Source organism: Equus przewalskii, chromosome 11, assembly GCF_037783145.1.
Source record: "Equus przewalskii isolate Varuska chromosome 11, EquPr2, whole genome shotgun sequence".
Lineage (NCBI taxonomy): Eukaryota > Metazoa > Chordata > Mammalia > Perissodactyla > Equidae > Equus > Equus przewalskii.
This window is the reverse complement of record NC_091841.1, coordinates 8,420,428-8,439,790: the sequence shown is the minus strand read 5'-3', so window position 1 is coordinate 8,439,790 and position 19,363 is coordinate 8,420,428. Positions and strand designations below refer to the sequence as shown.

The 19,363-nt window shown below is 36.0% G+C and overlaps 1 protein-coding gene across 2 annotated transcripts in view; it reads right to left on the bottom strand.

Annotated features, from left to right (window-relative positions):
* TTC17 (tetratricopeptide repeat domain 17) overlaps window positions 1–19,363 on the bottom strand; it is a 109,760-nt gene that overhangs the window by 79,013 nt on the left and 11,384 nt on the right. For both annotated transcript variants that reach the window (XM_008528380.2, XM_070564855.1), the window contains exons 2-4: window positions 9,049–9,138; window positions 857–1,026; window positions 93–204 (exon numbers count right to left, since the gene is read on the bottom strand). In XM_008528380.2, the coding sequence (XP_008526602.2) occupies window positions 93–204; window positions 857–1,026; window positions 9,049–9,138 (372 nt within the window). The remainder of the gene's footprint in view (window positions 1–92; window positions 205–856; window positions 1,027–9,048; window positions 9,139–19,363) is intronic.

Here is a 19,363-nt window from a genome sequence, read left to right as displayed (position 1 = left end):
GCTCTTTGGAAGGAGAAAGAGTTTTTATAAGCAAGAGTCTAAATTAAAGAAATAATGCAAAAAAAAAAAAAATCCCAAATCTCTTTACTTACTCGCAAGTGCTGAAAAGCATGTATACTATAGGGAAGTTCTAGAATTTTAGTACAATCAGGTTGCTCTGGGTCTGGAGGAACAGGAGATTCCGTGTCTATATAATCTTCAGGGCTAAAATCACGAAGCAAGAAGCAATGAATGAATGCAAGGGAAAGAAATGTCAAATTCTTTCCCTAACTGAACCGTATTCTCAAAGCATCAAAACTTTACAACCAATATTAGTCAACATTCATACCTTTTCACATAGCTACTGTCAGAGTCAAATATTTTAGGAGTTCAACTTAAAGGAGATAAATCAAGAGTTAGAATATAGTAGGTAGGTCACAGGATGTTAAGATTGTGGACTTTTTAAAAGCTAATATAACACTGCTGAATTCTTTTTATAAATATTAAACTTCTGTTGACGTTCTCTCCACATTTTTACCAGTTACTGATTTTTAAATGTTTTTTCCAATTTGATAGATGAAAACAATCTAAATGTTTTAATTTGTACTTATTTGATCATTCCTGAGAAATACTTTTTCCACATTTATTGGCCATTTGTATTTCTTTTACTATAAGTTGTCCAATTTTCTACTGTGGTATTAAATATTTTCAATAGCTTTCCAAGAATTCTACTTGTGGTATGTATTTTGAACTTTCAAGTTTCAATAAACCCATCTGTGATTAAAGCTTATTCTCATTAGAAAAATAATTTCTTCTTGATTTGAGAAAGGTCTGTTCAGGAAACCGTCATTTTCCTTTGGGAAGAGGCTCTCCTTACCTGATGTCCTTGCTCTCCAGAGTTATGTACGTGCCGTCATACAGATCCAGGTCCCCCAAGGGCACCTTGGCTTTGATGCAGTCTGGATCCTCTTTGTTATGTCTTTGTTCCAGTCCTGTATCTCTGTCCTCATTTTCTTCTATGTGAATTTTTTGAGCAACTAATTGTTTCTGGTGAGAAGAAAATATAAACACAGAGGATTTTTCTAATATTTCAGTCTAGATACTACGTATGAGAAAGAATTCAATGTGTTAAAGAAGTCAGCGAATCCCCTCGAAGGAAGACAAGGATTCTGAATACAGCCTCAGTTAACTTAGTTGACACAAATTAGCTTCTCTAAACAGGTGTCCATATACAGAAACAAACAGAACATGACATTTATAATACTGGCATGAGTGCCTTCATAATATGATCTCTGACTGCCTATAAAGCTGCATCTATCAACTTAATTCCCCGGCATAGAATGGCTCAGCAATTGACACTGCCTTCAATTGTCCAAACACATTGTATTTTGGTCCTTGGAGACATCCAGCACGTTGTCTGCTACCTGGAATAACTTCTCCTAACGCCCTGTGTTCCAGGTGAATTCCTGCTACTCATAATTTTTTGTTCAAACACACAGAGGAATTACAGAAGCACCCATATTTCCACCACCCATATCTCACCCGTACCTATCATATCACAACATTTTGCCATATTCACTTCAGATATTTTTAAAAGGAAAAAAAAATGTAGTTGAAGCCCTTCTTTACAGTCTTGGAAATCCTTCTCTCCCTTCCCAAAGTTACCACGATCCTGAATTTGTTTTATGCATCATTTCCATGTATACTTTTATAAAATATTACTGTATTACTCCTACTCTCTTAAAATATTACTTTATGTATATCCAAAATCAACATGGAGCATTAGTTTGCAAGTTTTAAAATTTTATACAAATATCATACTGCATGTATCATTCTACAATTTTGTTTTTTTTAACTTAATATTATGTTTTTGAGATTTATCTGCATTGGTTGGTATAGCTCTAAAGTTTTCATTTTAATGGATGTATAAAAATTTATTCATTTTCCTATAAACCTTTAGATTGTTAAAATTTTGTTTTGCTATTAAAAATGCTACAATATTCTTATAAGTCTCCTTGTGCACAAGTGTCAAAGTTCCAGCAGGGGTAAAAATATGAGGTCATATGGGATGCACATTTTCAGTTTTATTTAGACACTGTCAATCTGCTCTTCAAAGTAGTTATAACAACTAGAATTCTACCAACAGATTATAATAATATCCATATCCCCACAAACTTACCAATATTTGGTTTTGTCATGCTTTCTAATTCACGTCAGTCTGATGGATATGAAATCTTCTCTTGCTGTAATTATTAGGGTAGACTGCTTTACTATTGACGAATTTGCTACCCTCCTTACAAGAGGAGTCTACACCACTGTTCTGTTGGACTCAGACAGGGCCAATATGAGTTGCTTTGGCCAATTTAACACGAGAAGTGCCATTTGACTCTTCTGGAGGGGAGCATTTTTAGGGCCAAGGTATACTTCATCATGTTCTTTCTTTTCCCTCTTGTATTGAGAATGGCAATTTTCCGGACAGTGGCTGCCCTGTCAGCTTGGGTCCCAGCATAAGGATTAGAGTGACATTTAGTATGACCTTATTGTTTTAAGCCATTAAGATTATTGGGATGTTACTAAATGATCTGTTTCCAATTATTGGTTTCCTCTGCACTCTTTTCCTGTGGGTAGATTATACTACACTGCCTACTGACTTCAGGCTTGGCCATGGGACTTGCTCTGGCCACTGGAATGTGAGTAGAGATGACGTATGTAAGTTCTGAGTGGAAACTTTAGACTGGCTTACTGGTTGTTCTTCCTTGAGCCTCCATCGTCCTTTGTGACAACAGCACTGAGTCTCTGGGACTGTTTGTTGCCCATGTAAAAGTTGATATACACGGCAACAAAATGTAGACTATCTCAAACACTGCAATCGTTGATGAGATGGAACACATTTTCACGTTTATGAAATATTTTGCGAATTGACTGTCCAAGTCTGCCCATTTTTTCCCAGTATTTTAATTGATTTATAGAAATTTATGAAAACAGTAATTCTGTAAACTTATTCTGTATCAGTTACACACATTGCTAATATCTTCTCCCAGCTTGTAGCTTATCTTTTAATTTTGCTCATGGTATCACTTGCTAAAGAGAAACTTTTAAATTTAAGATGGGCAACTTTATCAATTGTTTTCTTAATTGTTTGAGATTTCCGTGGTATTTAAGAATTCCTTCTCTATCCCGATGTCATAAATATATCAACATATTCTCCTATTTTTTTTTAAGTTTTAAAGTTTTACTTTTCATATTTAGTGCTATGGTCTGAATGTTTGTATCCCCCCAAATTTACATGTTGAAATCCTAACCCCCAAAGGGGATGGCATTAGGAGTTGGGGCTTTTGAGAGGTGCTCAGGCCATGAGGACAGTGCCCTCATGAATGGGATTAGTGCTCTTACAAAAAAGGCTCTAGAAAGCTCCCTTCCCTTCCCCTGTGTAGGACGTTGAGAGACGGCGTCAGCTATGAACCAGGAAGAGAGCCCCCACCAGAAGGCAACCACGCTGGTGCTCTGATCTGAGACTTTCCAGCCTCCAGAACGATGAGAAATAAATTTCTATTGTTCATAAGTTACCCAGGATGTGGTGTTTTGTTATAACAGATAAAGACATTTAGATTTTTAAAGTGTATAGAAAATGGTTTTTGTGTATTGAAAAGTAAGAATCTAATTAATGTTTTTCCACATGGACAATCAATTTTCTAATATCATTTATAAAGAGTTTATCCTTTCCCCCGTTTATTCAATTTTGACACTTCATATTTTTCTAGAACTCTGCACATTACACTTAAGTTTTCAAATTCACTGGCACGAAGTTTTTACAGTATTAATAACAATCTCTTTAGTTTATAAAAATCTATATCTGCTTTATCATTACTAATAAATCTTTATTCTGTCTTTTCTTTTTTTTTCTTTATGTTCCTTCTTTAGGTTCATTCTTTTCCTTCACGTTCACTAAGTTTATTTTAATCATTAAGTTTATTTTATCGTTTTCTAACCTGAGATGAATATTTAGCTCCTTTCTTTTCTCTTCTTTTATTGTAATAAATGCCTTTGTATATAAATTTGCCTCTACGTATATCTAAGCTTCATTCTACAAACTCTGGAATGAGGTACTCTCACCATAGTTCAGTTTGAAAAGTTTGGGATTTCTTCTTTAAACCATGGGTAATTTGAGAATGTAAAATTTTCAAATACTTGAGTTTTTCCTCCTTTCCCCCGCCGGGCATGTGTATCTTATTTATATTTTAGCTTTAATTGTACTGTGATCAGAGAATATGTTATGCATGACAACAAAACTTTGTAATTTATTTTCTTTTTATCCCGGTAGTGACTATTTATGATAAATGTTTCACTTTTGAAAACACTTTAAACTCTATTTGTTCAATGTGGAGCACACGCTTGCTCTCTTTCCCTCCTCTCTCGCTGTCAGATTAAGTATAATTTTTTCCTATATCTTATAATATTTCTGTTGGATTTATCAGTTTCTGATAAAGATCTGTTAAAGTCTCCTACTCTGATTATGGATTTTTCATGTAATTCTGTCAGCTTTTGCTGTTTTGATATAAACATACACATACCTTTGAGACAAGCATGTAATATTATATCCCTTTGGTAGATTGTTAACATGGAGTATCTCCCTTTATCTCTACTAATGATCTTACATTCTTATTTTGTCTGAGACAGGCTTATCATCCTTTAGGATTATAAAATCTAAAATTCTGAAAACCTAGAGTTTTTTCCTTAAATTTTGCACTAAAATTCATGTGATGGCAAAGTTTGATGAAAAGCCATTTTATAGTCTTTATCCTCTTAGTCTGAACATTTATATATCTCACTCAAGAAATATTCGTGTATCTGATTATGGAGTTTGAGACCCGATCCTGTTGGCAGTCGAATGTAATACAAGATATCTGCACCTATAACATTTCTAAAACAATAAGAACAGAAGAAAGTAAAAGGCTATATTCTAATTACATATAGCCTCAACGATTTCAGGTGAGAGACTGTAGACTTGTATAAATACTGCCATATCAATTTTCTTTTGCTTAGTATTTCCATAGTAAAGACTTTTTCTATCCATTTGTCACCACACTGATTTTGTGTTAGACTTATTTCTTGCATGCACCATATAGCTGGACTAAATAAGAAATCTGATCTGAGTTTTTTAATCAGCAAGTTTAATCTGTTTATATTTATTGTGATTCCTGACCTATTTGGATTTACTTGAACCATGTTACTTTGGGTTTTCTATTTATCATTCTTTTTCTTTGCTGCTTTTGTCTCTTTTCTTGCCTGCCATGTGCTTGGTAACACTTTGTACATTCCCTCCCTTCTTCTTGTATCTTCTCTTTATTTGTAGGTTTGGAAACTAGATTGCATTTCTATTATTTTAGTGCTTGTGCTTCCTTTATTTTTGGTTATGTTTTTCATCAGTAAATATTTCAGTGTTTCTGAAAGAAACTCTTTCAAAAAATAAAACCACAACACCATTATCACATGTAAAAAATAATAATTCCCTAATACCAAATATCCAGTCTGTGTTCTAATTCCCAATCATTTCCTCCTACTTTTTAAAACGCAGTTTGTTGGTATCAAAATCCAGTGAGGTCCACACACACCGTAGTTGGCTAATTTGTCTCTTACGTCCCTTCTAATCTACTGGTTATCCTTTAGTTCCTTTTTTTTTTTAATCTTTGTAATTTACTTGTTAAAGAAATTGGGTTTTTTGTCCTGTAGAGTTTGCCACTCTACAGGATTTTGCTGAGGGCATCTCCTAAGTTCATTCAATGTGTTCCTCTGTCCTCTGTATTTCCTGCATTCTGACAGCAGGATCCAGGGGTTCAAACCTCTTTTGTCATGGACTTCTTTAGCAGTCTGATGAAGCCTACAAACGCCCTTCTCAGAACAATCTTTTAAGTATATGATAAAACATACAGAATGACAAGGGAAACCAATTACATTGAAAACAAATTATATTGTGGTTTGATTAGATTCATATTTCCTTTGGTAAGACTACTTGGAAGGTGCCATTATTCTTAAATTTTTAATGTTTGCCCATAAATTTTCCCACACAATTTTAATTTATTCAGCTACTTTTACCTTTTTCTGAACATGACAAAAGTCTAATGTGCTTTAACTAATCACTGAATGTGCCCCAACCCAACTACATATTATTAATTTTATCTAGTTATACCTCTTAAAACACAAAAAATAAACAAATAGACTTACCAACTTTTTCATCGGTATTTTTACTCCCCATTATACATCCTATGCACTTCTACTGGGTTTACTTTTCTTCCTGCAGAAGTACATCTTTAATTTTTTTTTAAGTGAGAGCCTGTGGTTAGTAAACTGTCTTTGTATGTGAGAAAACACCTTTGCTTTGCCCTCACTCTTGAATGATGGTTTAAAAGAATATAAAATCCTAGTTTGATTGATTTTCCCTTAGCACTCCGAGGCTATTCCTCCATTGTCTTCCGGTATCTAACTCCATCTAGTTGTCACTACCTTGTAGATAAATTGTATTATCTGCTCTCAGGGCTTTAAGTCTACACGTCAGTGAATAACAAATTTGCATCTCCAGCTCAAAGCCTTTATACCAGAGTCTGCACTTGAAGAAGCAACCCCCGACTTGATGTCTCCACTTGGATGTCCAATAGGACTCTCAAACTTAACCTACCAAAGCTGAACTCCTCCTCAATCCATTACCTCCTTCAGTCTCCTCTGTCTCAGTAGATGTCATCTCCATCCTTTCAATTGCTTGGGTCAAAAACCCTGGTGTCATCCTTCACCCTTCTCCATCTCTGTCCGTCTATCTGTCTCTTCCCAACCACTCCATCATCATCTCCTGTGTCTAGTAGTTTTGTGGTTGCTTCCAGATTCTATCTAGTTCCCAAGTCCACAATCAGATCTTATCATTTTGGTTTGGAGTTTCTACTCCAAAGTGATATTCTGCCCTGAAATGATATTCAGGAAACTGAAGATGCAATTATTGATCCATTGGATGGTTCAGGTCCTTTCTTGGTCATCAGGTTGTTCTGTCTCCCTGACTTCTTTCCCCTCGCAGACGCTTTTCATGAAGAGAATGCTCCATCCCAGTCTTCAGGCAGTAAGCCTGGTTCTCTCCCTTTATCTTGCGTGGAAAATTGTCAGTTCCCTTTACTCCACCGAGCTGAACTACCAGACACCACAGCCTGCTCCTGGCTCAGAGAGCAGCAGGTTTGTAGCTTCAGCTACATTCCTGACTTAGTGTTTCTGTTCCATTTATGGTCCATGGAGATGTTTAAGTTGCTTTAGGTCTAGCTACATTTAATTTTGGTGTTTATTTTGTATTTTATCTGTCATTGGTGTGTATATGAAGCAGAAGGGGTGTACTAAATATGAACTCATTACACTATCTTAACCAAAAATTGATGGAGTCATCCTTTTTCATTTGGATTTTCACCGACTTGATGAATGGCATTTTCCCTACATGTCCTATAATTTAAGTCTCCTTCTCTTTATAATATATTATACTGCCTCCTAAAAAAAGAGACACCAATAAACAGATACAATGTCTCTATGCATCTGAAAATAAAAACTATTTTCTGCACCACTGCCTCTTTCTGAACACTGTTTTTAAATAAAAACAGATCAAGCTTCCAAACATGAAACCCTACAAACATACCCATTGTCTTATTCCTAGTATTCATAAAAATCAACATTTCAAAATTTCTAAGGCATAAAACTGGTATGAATAAGGTGAGGCACTACTGAAAAAATTGGTGAGGTGTTCAAGTTTTACAAATATTCTAAAAATACTACTACCTATGCACAGCTGGTTAATATGTGTGAAAAGCTCTTCCTTCTTAACTCCCAGAAATTAAAAATACATATAATCATAACTATTTCTGTTGATAGATGTACCAGTTTGAATTTACATAAGTGAAATTTGGGATTTTTACATAACTAGAAAATGACTGGCTACTTGCGTTAAGTGGTATGCCAGCTCCTAAACCAAGAGACAGGGCGTTTGCCTCTGGTTCCGCCATAACTTCCTGTGTGAAATCAGGCAATTTGCTGTCTTTGGATCTAATTGTTTCCTTGGCTCTAAAATGAAGATAATCTTTATGATTCCTTCTATCTCCCACAGACTCTCATTCCACTCTTATTATTCTCATTATTCCCCCAAATTTTCTAAATCTCATTTTGCAAATTGACTTACTTTTTCTACAACTTATCATTCCCTTAAAATTTGGATTCAGTTTACACTGTAACATTTAAGCAGAGATATGAGGGGGGAAAAAGCCCTAGTTTTTTAAATAATTAATACTGTTTGCTATGAAGCAAAATCAGTTTATGGAAATCAAAGATAGAAAAAAAGGTCAGATTTTATTAGCACTAATAAATGTCAAGTTTCCAAGGTGCAAAGTGGTTAATACTTTTCACTTCAATAACAGGAGCACACAGTAGCAAGACCCTAGTTTTTACTACTTGGGAATTAACAACATTTCTTTCTTTCTTCTTTTTTTTTGGTGAGGAAGATTGTCCCTGAGCCAACATCCATGCCACTCTTCCTCTGCTTTGTGTGTGGGACACTGCCAAAGCATGCCTTGACAAATGCTGTGTAGATCTGTGCTTGGGATCCGAACCTGTGAACCCCAGGCTACCGAAGCAGAGCATGTGAGCTTAACCACTATGCCACCGGGCCAGCCCCTCATATTACACTTTTACAGGGTAGTAAAACCATTCTTCCTTTTCATGTTTTACCCAAATTCTCCTTCCAAGAATCCTCAGAGAGTATTCCTCTTCATACTTGATGGAAAAACTTAAAGATGGAAACTCTGTTCAAGGATATAGTGAGTCAAGAATCAGGCATAAAATTCAGGCTTGGATAGTCTGTTTCTCTTCCAGTTGCTCAAATGTCACTCTAATTACACTTTTTTTTAAAAAAAAAATATGATCTAAAAGTAGTACATTCCTCTAAAAGTCAGAAGAATCAGGCTTAAGAAATAATATGCTTTAATTTTTCTTTGAACACAACGACTCCTGCGAAATGTGACAAGTTTCAGCTGCATCCACGCCCAGTTGCCTCACCTCCAATTCTTTGAGGTAGTTAACTGTTGTTTCTTGTCTCATTAATATGACTAAGTCATGGGGATGCTTCAAGTTCATCGGTGAATCCACCTGCAAGCAAGCAAGCAATAAATAAAGCTCGGATTTCATTAATATTTATTTGGATTAATAAAGTTTCTTTTAATATGCTTTGAATTATTGTTCAGTCACCCTTATAATCAGTGTTAGGTGCTCAGTAAACTCAAGGGGTATTTGTGATAGTGATCAAGCGTAAATTTCAGCAAAGAGAATGACAGGTGCAATAGCTGTCCTGTGAACTCCAACTTGAAAGAGCAAGCTCTTGAAGTGAATATTCTGACTTGAGCAGTCATATAAGAAATATTCAAGAAGAGAAGTATTTGGCAACGAATGATAAAAGTAAATTCCTTAAAAGATATTTCATCTGTAATAATTAAAAAGGATTGTCTTGTCTTGATAGCACATTCCATATCTGAACAGGTTTGAGGCAATAAAAGGAAAATACTAAAAGCACCTATTTTTGAAGGCTATTTGCAGAAGCCGTAAATCAAAGATCATATAAAATAATTTTGAGATTATTTACAACTCATGTCCTCTGGATCATAAACAGCCACTATGCTGTTGAAGACGTAAGAAAAATGAACCCCCATATGCTGGTAGCAGGCTTATAAATCTGTTCTTATTGTTTGGAGGGTCATTTGACAACATATATCAAAACGTTAAAAGTGCGTACCCTTTGAACTAACAATACAAATTCTAGAAAACTATTCTATAGACCTTCCTAAACATGTAGGCAATGATATATACGAGGATGCTCACCATAACACTTCCAGCTGCACAAAAAAAGATTAGAAACAACTTAAGTCCGTCAATAAGGAAATAGGAAAATCCATCATCCAATGGAATGGGATACAGAAAAACTAGACGTACTGTCATGGAAAGATGTTCACAATGTATAGTTAACTAAAAACAATGAAGAATAATAAGTGTACTATGATGTTTTTGTTTAAGAAATTACATGTATATATTTTTACAGACATAGATGTACACATTCTGTATATTCACAAAAGTAAATCAGTTTACAGTGGTTTCTTTTGGGAAGTGGGATGAAGAGGACAGGTACGTTCGCATCTTTTCCTTATATACCTGTATATATTTTTAACTGCTTATAATGTATGCAGAATACATTTATAATAAGGAAAAAACCACACACACACACACACACACACACACACACACACAGGGTTTTTGAATTTCAGAAAAATCTAAGACAGTAGCCTTGGTACCTAAGGGATGAGATGAAGTTCCTGCCATCCCATAGTGTCAGATTGTCAAATTATATACCAGTCCTTCGGGAAGTTCCACTTTGAGAAGAAACTACCTTTTAGTAACCTCTAAGAAATTTACATCAGCTCAACTAACTGATTTTAGAGCTAGCTTGTTAAGTGCAGACAACAGCCTTGCTTAGATCCTGGTGAGTATGAGAGGCTATTAAAAAATTAAAAAAAAAAACTACTTTAAAAAGAGGGAATAAGAACAACATGAAATAAAGTTGGATAATTGCTTTAATAATATACATTATAACATCTGAACAATGTGGGGTGACTGCAGATAAAACTCATCCGCCGTTGCTCATTCTACCATCTCAGAGACGCCAGAGTCGAAGAGACGCTGGTCCAGAGTAGTGCAGAGTAACTTCCACTCACACTTTCATTTCAGTCATCTGAACCGCATAATTATCATCTCCCATGGTCTTGCTTTTAAGACGAGATCCCTTCACTGCTGTCCCTGGCCTTCCGACTATATTGGAATTTACTTTAAAACTGGACTCTGAATTTAAAAGACACTAAAAATATAATAGCAAGGCCTGTATTTGACCACCTGAGCTGTCCATCTCTATCAATCAATCAAACCTAGCAAAGGTCTACAAGCAAAATGCGAGGTTTATCATGATAAAAGGTAGACAATTTTGCTTCTCTTTTCATAGTATTTGGACACATTCCCAACAGTTATAATTGGGTAGGGCAGGGAAGGCTACTATAATGGGTTGAATATGGACTGATTTAACTCCAAAGCCCAATCAATCTTTTTTACGACAATATGATATAGCACACCAACATTTTTACAGGAGAAAATGTAAAAGCTAAGCCAGTGGCCAGAGTACAAAAGAGCTTTATATATAAGGCGCCAAAGAAAGTCAGCTTGCTTTGCAACTTTGTCCAGACCTCAAGAGGTAGCTGTTTAGTACATGACTCTATAAGTATTTTCAAATGAGGGTTTTAGAAAAATACTGGGGGGTGGGAGGGAGGAATGTGGGAGTACTACATTCCCATTACGAAATACCCAATCAGTCTGATTGCCTGAGATTTGGGGAACTGCAAGAGGAATGAAAGAAGGAGACAAGTGAAAATTTATATTAGAGAAATATTTAAAGAATAATCTTAGTTTTAGATTAAAAAGATACTAGATAGGCAGGACTTTATCATATTTGAATAGCGTGGGTTTGGCCAACCTTCAGTTGTGAGGGAGTACTTTTTATTTCCTTGAAGCCTTTAGTTCAACAAAGATACAGCAGCTTGAGGAGGTATAAAGACAAAATTATTAGCAGAAGGAAGGAAGGGAGTCCACCGACAGCTGTGCTTCTCTTTTTGATGTGGCAGCAAATGGCATGGACCTTTGCCAGAGAAGGGTTGGTTGTAGAAGATTTAGAGCCTGACATATATTTTTATTGAGGTACCTTCAAGTTCTTAAATTTTAAGACTTTATAATTATCTTTGGCAAATGCCATTCAGCTTGAATTTCTCTCTTTTCGAATAGCTCTTCCTCAGAAGATTATGGAAGAGAGTATGTTTGACAACTTTCTAAATACTACAACATCCATTCAACCAATTAGAGTTCATTATGCCTCTATGAACCAGGACCACTAAGAGTCAATGTATTTGGAGTGTATGTACTCCTATTTTTATACACAACGTAAAAAGGAATGGTAATATGCTTTCAAAATCTTCGGCATTTAGAAGACGCTGCTATAAACCCAGGAACAAAAAGTGACAGGAACTAGAGAGAGGTAGGTTAAAAAGGATGTAACACGTACACAAGATCTCAAAGCACTTTATGACTTTTTCACAGGGACAAACAACCCTACTGCACAGTACAGTAAACGATGATTGTAAAGATCTGAATCATCAAGAAAAAGTGGACTTATTTTCAATTTGCTCTACTTAAGAAGGTGAAGAAATACGAACTATATTTTAGAGCAATATTTACACCGCCGGAAAAAAGTGATCGAGTATTTGGAAATTAGCTATAGAGAATTCTCCTATCCAGAAGGATTCATTCTCTAAGAGTTCCAGGTCAACAAAGTTTCACTGTTACTGGAGGAATTTATTTTAATTGAAAAAATGACAAACCATGTAAGGCAATTTAATTTTATTTTCCTTTGAATACATCATCTAAGTACATGTATCCAATTATATTTAACAGCAGTAAATATCTTACTCGTATCAAGCACATTTTCATATATTTGATTTGCTGCTGTCTTAACCAAGACATCATTAATATCTACATCTCTAATCCTGAGCCCTCTCTCTGTGAATTCAGTAGTAAATTTACATGGTAACAGATGGAAATGTCACTATGTAAGAGTAATTACTTCACTGCCAAATGAGAGAAAGTGCGAACATTTCAAACTTAAAATAACCAATGTAAGGGTATAAACACTTTTGAGTTCTACACAAGCAAGTTTGTGTCAATCATTTTCCAATGGTCCTTTATGATGGAAATTGAATATTTCTATTTTAACATTAATTCCAGCCCTCATATGCAACTAACTCTTCACAAATGCCGAACATTTTTACCCATTTTTTTAAAAAAATGGTATTCAAATGAGTACATGAAAGCAATATTAATGCGCAACTCACTTTTCTCCCTACGGCAGTTTGAAACTGATGAGTGAAGTCTTACATTAAGCCATATTCATTTTTAAAAATTTCCCCTTAAGTTAGAAACTAGGGATGGAATATTTCAAATCTTTTATTCAGAATTTTAGATTATTTAAATATTGAGGCAATATGGTGGAAAACATAAATCTTCAAAGCAACCAAGATTTCACCTCTGCCTTAAATGCTCCCACTCAGCAGATGTTTACAGGTTTTGCCATCCGGGATCTGCAATCCCCTTCTTGTGGCAAAAGCACCGCTTGTTTGTCTGGAAGCATCCTTCCCCACATGGGAAGCCCTGAGCAGTGGATTCCTTTCCCTTGGTCATGGTGATTATTTCCAAGATGGGACATTAACTTAGAGGTCAGTTGGTACTAAAAAGACTCTAATCCAGAATTTTCATTTAAGCTAGTGGGGACCAGCCATCCTATACCCACAGGGGGCCTGAGAATGGGGTTAAAGAAGCAGAGAAACGAAGACAGAGAAAAAATCATCCTGGTTACACCGTTTGAGCCCTTGATCAAACTGTATCTGTTGTACTTAGAATTCATCCCAACATTCCAATGAAAGTTTTCAATACAGAAAGTCTTGAGGCTACTTCTTAAGGCCCTCTGCCTAATTTTCTTTAGGCCCTCTGCCTAGAGTATCTTCTTATCCTTGCTGATCTTTTAAGAGCCACTGTGCCTTTGCACATGCTCATTCCTCGACTTGGAATGCATTTCTAGCTCTATGCTTTTGGCAAAGGCCAAATAACCTGGTTCCAACGACATTTCTGTTGCGAGGCCGTCCTTCTCTCAAGCTCCCATAGTACCTCATACACACTTCTTTAATAGCATTTATTATATTGTTTAATTATTGTATGTCTAGTTCTCCTCCACTTTTTTTTTTTTTTTTTTGGTATTCCTCTTTCTACCTTCAGTACTTAATACGCTTTCAGGTACATGTTAGGCACGCAATACATTGTCGATTGTTTGATGAAGGTGTCGGATGTCACATTTGTTAGATACTCCATCTCCATCTTCTAAGGTACTACCATTCACTGATGACTATCTGGAAAGGAGCTAAGGTGGCTAAGCCACCAGGAATCAGGAAAAAATAAGTCCTTGACAGATCTATGACTAGTTGTATGACCTTAAGCAAATTACCTTCCCTGCCTGGGCTTCCATTTCCTCATCTATAAACTGAGGGAACCCAACCTAATGACTTCTAAAGTTCCTTATCATTTCAAATCCTACCTCTATAAAAGATTTAACACTATCATGAAAGTATTACATTTTAACCAGCCCAACCTACACCACTGAAGTAACCTGATGTTCAAACAAATGAAATTATCATTCTTCCAACTTGTCCATATGAATTTGTACTCGCCCTAGGCAGGGAATATTTCCAAAGCTGCAGTTAAAAGTTTCTTTTAAACTGTCAATTTGTCAAATTAAACCAAGGCTCCAATTAGCAGTGGCTAGCTATTTCTGAGCAATTAAGTTGCTCTTGTATTATAGGCAAGCTCAGCTCTCTCTGTCCTTACGCAACTTAATTCTAACAAATTTCGACTTAAATCTTTTTTCTGATTATAAGCTAAATGTTACTGTAAAAATGAACAGAATATAGGCAATATAAAGAAAATTAAAATTACTTGAAATCGCACCTTCAGAGATATCTGCTACTAGATATAAATATCATGTCAGGATAACTTCTGTGCACATATATACATACAGATATGTAGATAAATATTTTTATAGAAATGGGACCATAATATAGCTACTATATTGCATCCTTCCCTTTTCCACTCTTCCCTGAATTTTATCAGACTTCTTTTCCAGTAAATATAGATCTACATCATCATATTTAGTGGTTATTATTAAAGTCATTTACCTAGGTTCTTACTAGTTTGGGTTTTTAGTTATTCTCTCTTTTAAACAATATTGTGATGAATCTCCCTACACTTAAATTTATTGGGTAGCTATCTAATTATTTTCTTCCTAGAAAGAGAATGGCTAGGTTGAAGGGATTGTACTTTTAAATTTATATTCTTTTGCTAGCTTTTCTCCAGAATAGCTGAATCATTTTAAATTCCTAACAACAGTCATTGGGTGAGTACATTTTCATCTCTTTCTTGGCCATATGTATTTCTTCTTTTGTGTACTTATAAAAAAATCTTTCTCACTGCCTTTCTTTGAATCCATCTGCAAGTTTATACATCATATTTTATGAATGGTGGTTTCTACTTGGCAGAATCCTAAGTGATTAGTCTCTTCTGGTTTGAGTTGCCTGACTTTTTCTACAGTGAACACATATGACTTAAATTTATAAAGTATTTTTCTTTTAAAGTGTTATCTGGGGCCGGCCTGGTGGTGCAGCGGTTAAGTTTGCACGTTCCGCTTCAGTGGCCCGGGGTTCGCCAGTTTGGATCCCTGGTGCAGACATGGCACTGCTCGGCAAGCCATGCTGTGGTAGGCATCCCATATATAAAGTAGAGGAAGATGGGCAGGGATTTTTGCTCAGGGCTAATCTTCCTCGAAAAAAAAAAAAAGTGTTATCTACAGGTCACCTTTTTAAAATGAAACTTCAGTGCGCTATGCAACATGCTTTATTGTATTTGTGTGTGTGTGTGTGTGTGTGTGTGTGTGAGGAAGATTGGACCTGAGCTGACGTCTGTTGCCAATCTTTCTCTTTTTGCTTGAGGAAGGTTGTCCCTGAGCTAACATCCATGCCAATCTTCCTCTGTTTTGTATGTGGGATGCTGCCACAGCATGGCTTGATGAACAGTGTGTAGGTCTGCACCTGGGATCTGAACCCATGAACTCCAGGCCACTAAAGCAGAGCATGTGAACTTAACCAGTATGCCACTGGGCCGGCCCCATATTGTATTTGAAAATAACACCACCAATAAATTGTAATGTTAAATATAAGCTTGGGTCTGAGGAACAATCTTGTAAAATTGCTCTCACAGATGTGGGGCCAGGCAAAACACTAAAAAAGACACATCTTTTGTATTTTCTTGTTCCTTACCTTTCTCCCCTCAGACTTTGGCCTTATCTCAAACTAATTCACCGCCATTTTCAAATGATTGTCCAAGGAAACCTCACCTTTGTGACCCCTGTCAAGCTAATACAGTGGCATGCAGGATGAGTTTTTGAGGGATAGAATAAGGAAGGCAGAAAAGTCTGTCACCTCACTTTGCAGGCAACTTTCTTTTCAAGATTCAAGTCTGACCATCATGGATTTACACCTTCTTCCAGATCTAGAGAAGCCCAAATTCATAAAATATCACTCTAGCCTCAGCTCTCAAGAGGGACTTACTTACATTGGCTTCCAACAATTATTGTAACTGTCGAAACTTTAATATGTAGTGTAAACAGATCGCTTACTAGAAGCATTTAATCGTATGAAATCAATAAAACACTATTATTATGAACTGTCAGGATTTGGAAATATTTTGGTTAAAGATGACTTCTTTTTACTGTTAGAGTACACGCATGGTATTTCAATGAGAAATTAAAAACGAATTTTGTAGGATATCAAGTTATCAAAACTGAAAATGAACTTTAAATAAACAAAAACCTTGAATCCTGACCATCACATGAATTTTTATGGCCTTATATTTCTATTTTCTAAAGTTTTACCCTAAATTTGATTTTACCTTCTCATTTTCACAGTTCTTGGAAGACACAATAGTAAATGCTCAAACTCACATAAAATAATCTAGGTATCTGAAGTATATTATATAGTTATAATCTAGATTTGAACATGTTTGGTGTTGCAGCCAACTGTATTAGAACACTCACGTCAAACAATCCCCATTTATCTAGTAAGTTAGTAACCATTTTCAACATGAACAACAAATGAACAATTTCTTATAAAAGTGCTACCAGTCTACATTTTCTGATTTATATCACCAGGAAATACACAAACAACATAATGAATAAAGTAGACAATATACAACTTTACCAGGAAAGAAAAGGAAATGCCACATCAGGACACAAAAGTCATGGATATTTCTCACTCGTATACTTAGGATATTCTTGTAAACATATACAGAAACAATGTAACTGTACACTTAGAGCCATTTTATATGTAACTCAGAAGGAACTCTCATTCCAGCAGCAAATCTTTACTGAACACTGAATAAGGGACCAAGAAAGATGTTCACGAACCTGCTCAATGTAATCACACGGGTCCTTAAAAGTGGAATAGGGAGGTCAAAGAGAGAGGGAGGTGGCTAAAGAAGAATGGTCAGAGAGATGCAATCTTGCTGGCTTTGAAGATGCAATGAAAGGGGGTCAAAAGCCAAGGAATGTGGGTGGCTTCTAGAAACTGGAAAAGGCAAAAAAATGAACTCTTCCTCTAGAACCTCCAGAAAGATAGGCAGCCCAAGTCCCTTTGATTTTTTTGCCCAGTGCAATATGGGTTGGACTTCTAATCGACAGAGCTGTCAAATAATAAATTTGTGTTGCTTTAAGCCACTAAGTTTGCAGTAACTTTTTACAGCAGCAATGGAAAACTAAAACAAGCACTCACTAAGTACCAGACATAATGCCAGGCATTACAGTGATGAAGAAAATAGGTGTGAGCTTGAAAATTTCATCAGAGGGGTGCTAAGAACTCAATTGTGTCTCTCTCCAAAATTTGTATGTGGAAGCCCTAATCCGCAATGTGATGATAATTGGAGATGGGGCCTATGTGAGGTCATCAGGTTTAAATGAGATCGTGAAGTTGGGCCCTCATGATGAGGTCAGTGCCCTTATAAAAGGAGTCACCAGAGAGCTTGCTTTCTCTTTTTCTCTGCCATGCGAGGACACAGCAAGATGCAGCCATCTGTAAGGCAATAAGAGGGCCCTCACCAGAACCTGACCGTCCTGGTACTCTCATCCTGGACTTCTAGCCTCCAGAACTGGGAGAAAATAAACTTTGGTTGTTCAAGTAACCCAGTTTATGGCATTTTGTTTTGGCAGCCCAAGTTATGCCAGATTTTTCAGTCAAATATTGGAAAAGGGACACTAAAATTGGTGCCAGAAATTGAACTCAGTAACTTTATCATCGCACAGGTCATGGCAAACTCAACAGCCAGGAAATTACTCTGCTATCTCATGCTGGAAATTGCTACTCTAAAAGACAGGACTGAAGAAAGTTCAACCTGATTACTCATCAAAACACTGGGGCATCAACTGTGGGGGAAAACAGATCAGCACGACTCATTTCTTGGACTGCAGTCCCAGCAAGGATGAAATAAGCGTTAGTGACAAAGGTGTAATTTTTCTATGAAGATAACAAAACCAAAGTGAAGACTCTCTTTTGTTCATACTTCTACTGATGGCCACAACACTATTTAGCTAAGGGCACTGGATGGAATAAGTGGTCTTTCACTAAAACTGGATTATGAACAAAGGTTTTACATAGCCTCAACACTGTTGGTCATTTTCAAACACTCCTGATGCAGCCCTTTAGGACAATTTGGCAATATCTAAGAGAACTAAATATAATGCATTTTTAGAACCAGGAAATTCCATTACAAAGAATTCATCTTACAGATATACGCAACATACTCATGGAAGCATGTAAGCAAGTTCACTCAATGCAACATTGTTTATGGTAGTAAAGACCCGGAAACAATGTTCACTCAATGCAACATTGTTTACGGTAGTAAAAACCTGGAAACAATTCAAATGTCCATCACCAGGGAACTGGTTAAATAAATTACAAAATACTACGCAGTCTTAAGGGAGAAGAGGGTAGCTTTCAATTTCTGACATAGGCAGATGCCTAAGTCTTATTAAGTGAATAAAGGCTAGCGGTGAGACAAAATGTTTCCAGTTGTGTGTTTTAAAAGAAAACTATATATGTGTTTGCAAATTCATAGAAACGTTTTGGAAGAATACACAAATAATCCTCTATGACTGCTTCCAGGAAGAATGACTGTGGGTAGTTATGAAACTTTCACTTTTCATTTTATTACATGCTAAGTAGCTTGAAAATTTTTTTCAACAATGATCAAGTATTCTATAGTCTTTAATTCAATTACAGAATTGAAAAGATTTTAAAAAGGAAAATTTTAACTTGATGACTGTTTTACAAATAAAACTACAGAAATATTTTTCTTTATGTTAGTAGCAGTGTTTAGCAGTGCAGAAAGAAAACAGAGTTTCGAGAGTCAGATCTTTATTAGAGTCCACACCCTGCCACTCCCTTCCTGCATGTCCTTGGGCAAGGAGTTTAACCACACTCAGCCTGCATTTCTTTCTTTAATAGAGATCAATCAATACCCACATCCTACTGGGTCTGTACGAGATAAAATGAGAGAACAAATAAAAAACACTTGATAAAGTGTTCAGTGAAACACAGACACTAAACTGTTTTTATTACAAAAAATGTTACCGGTTGAC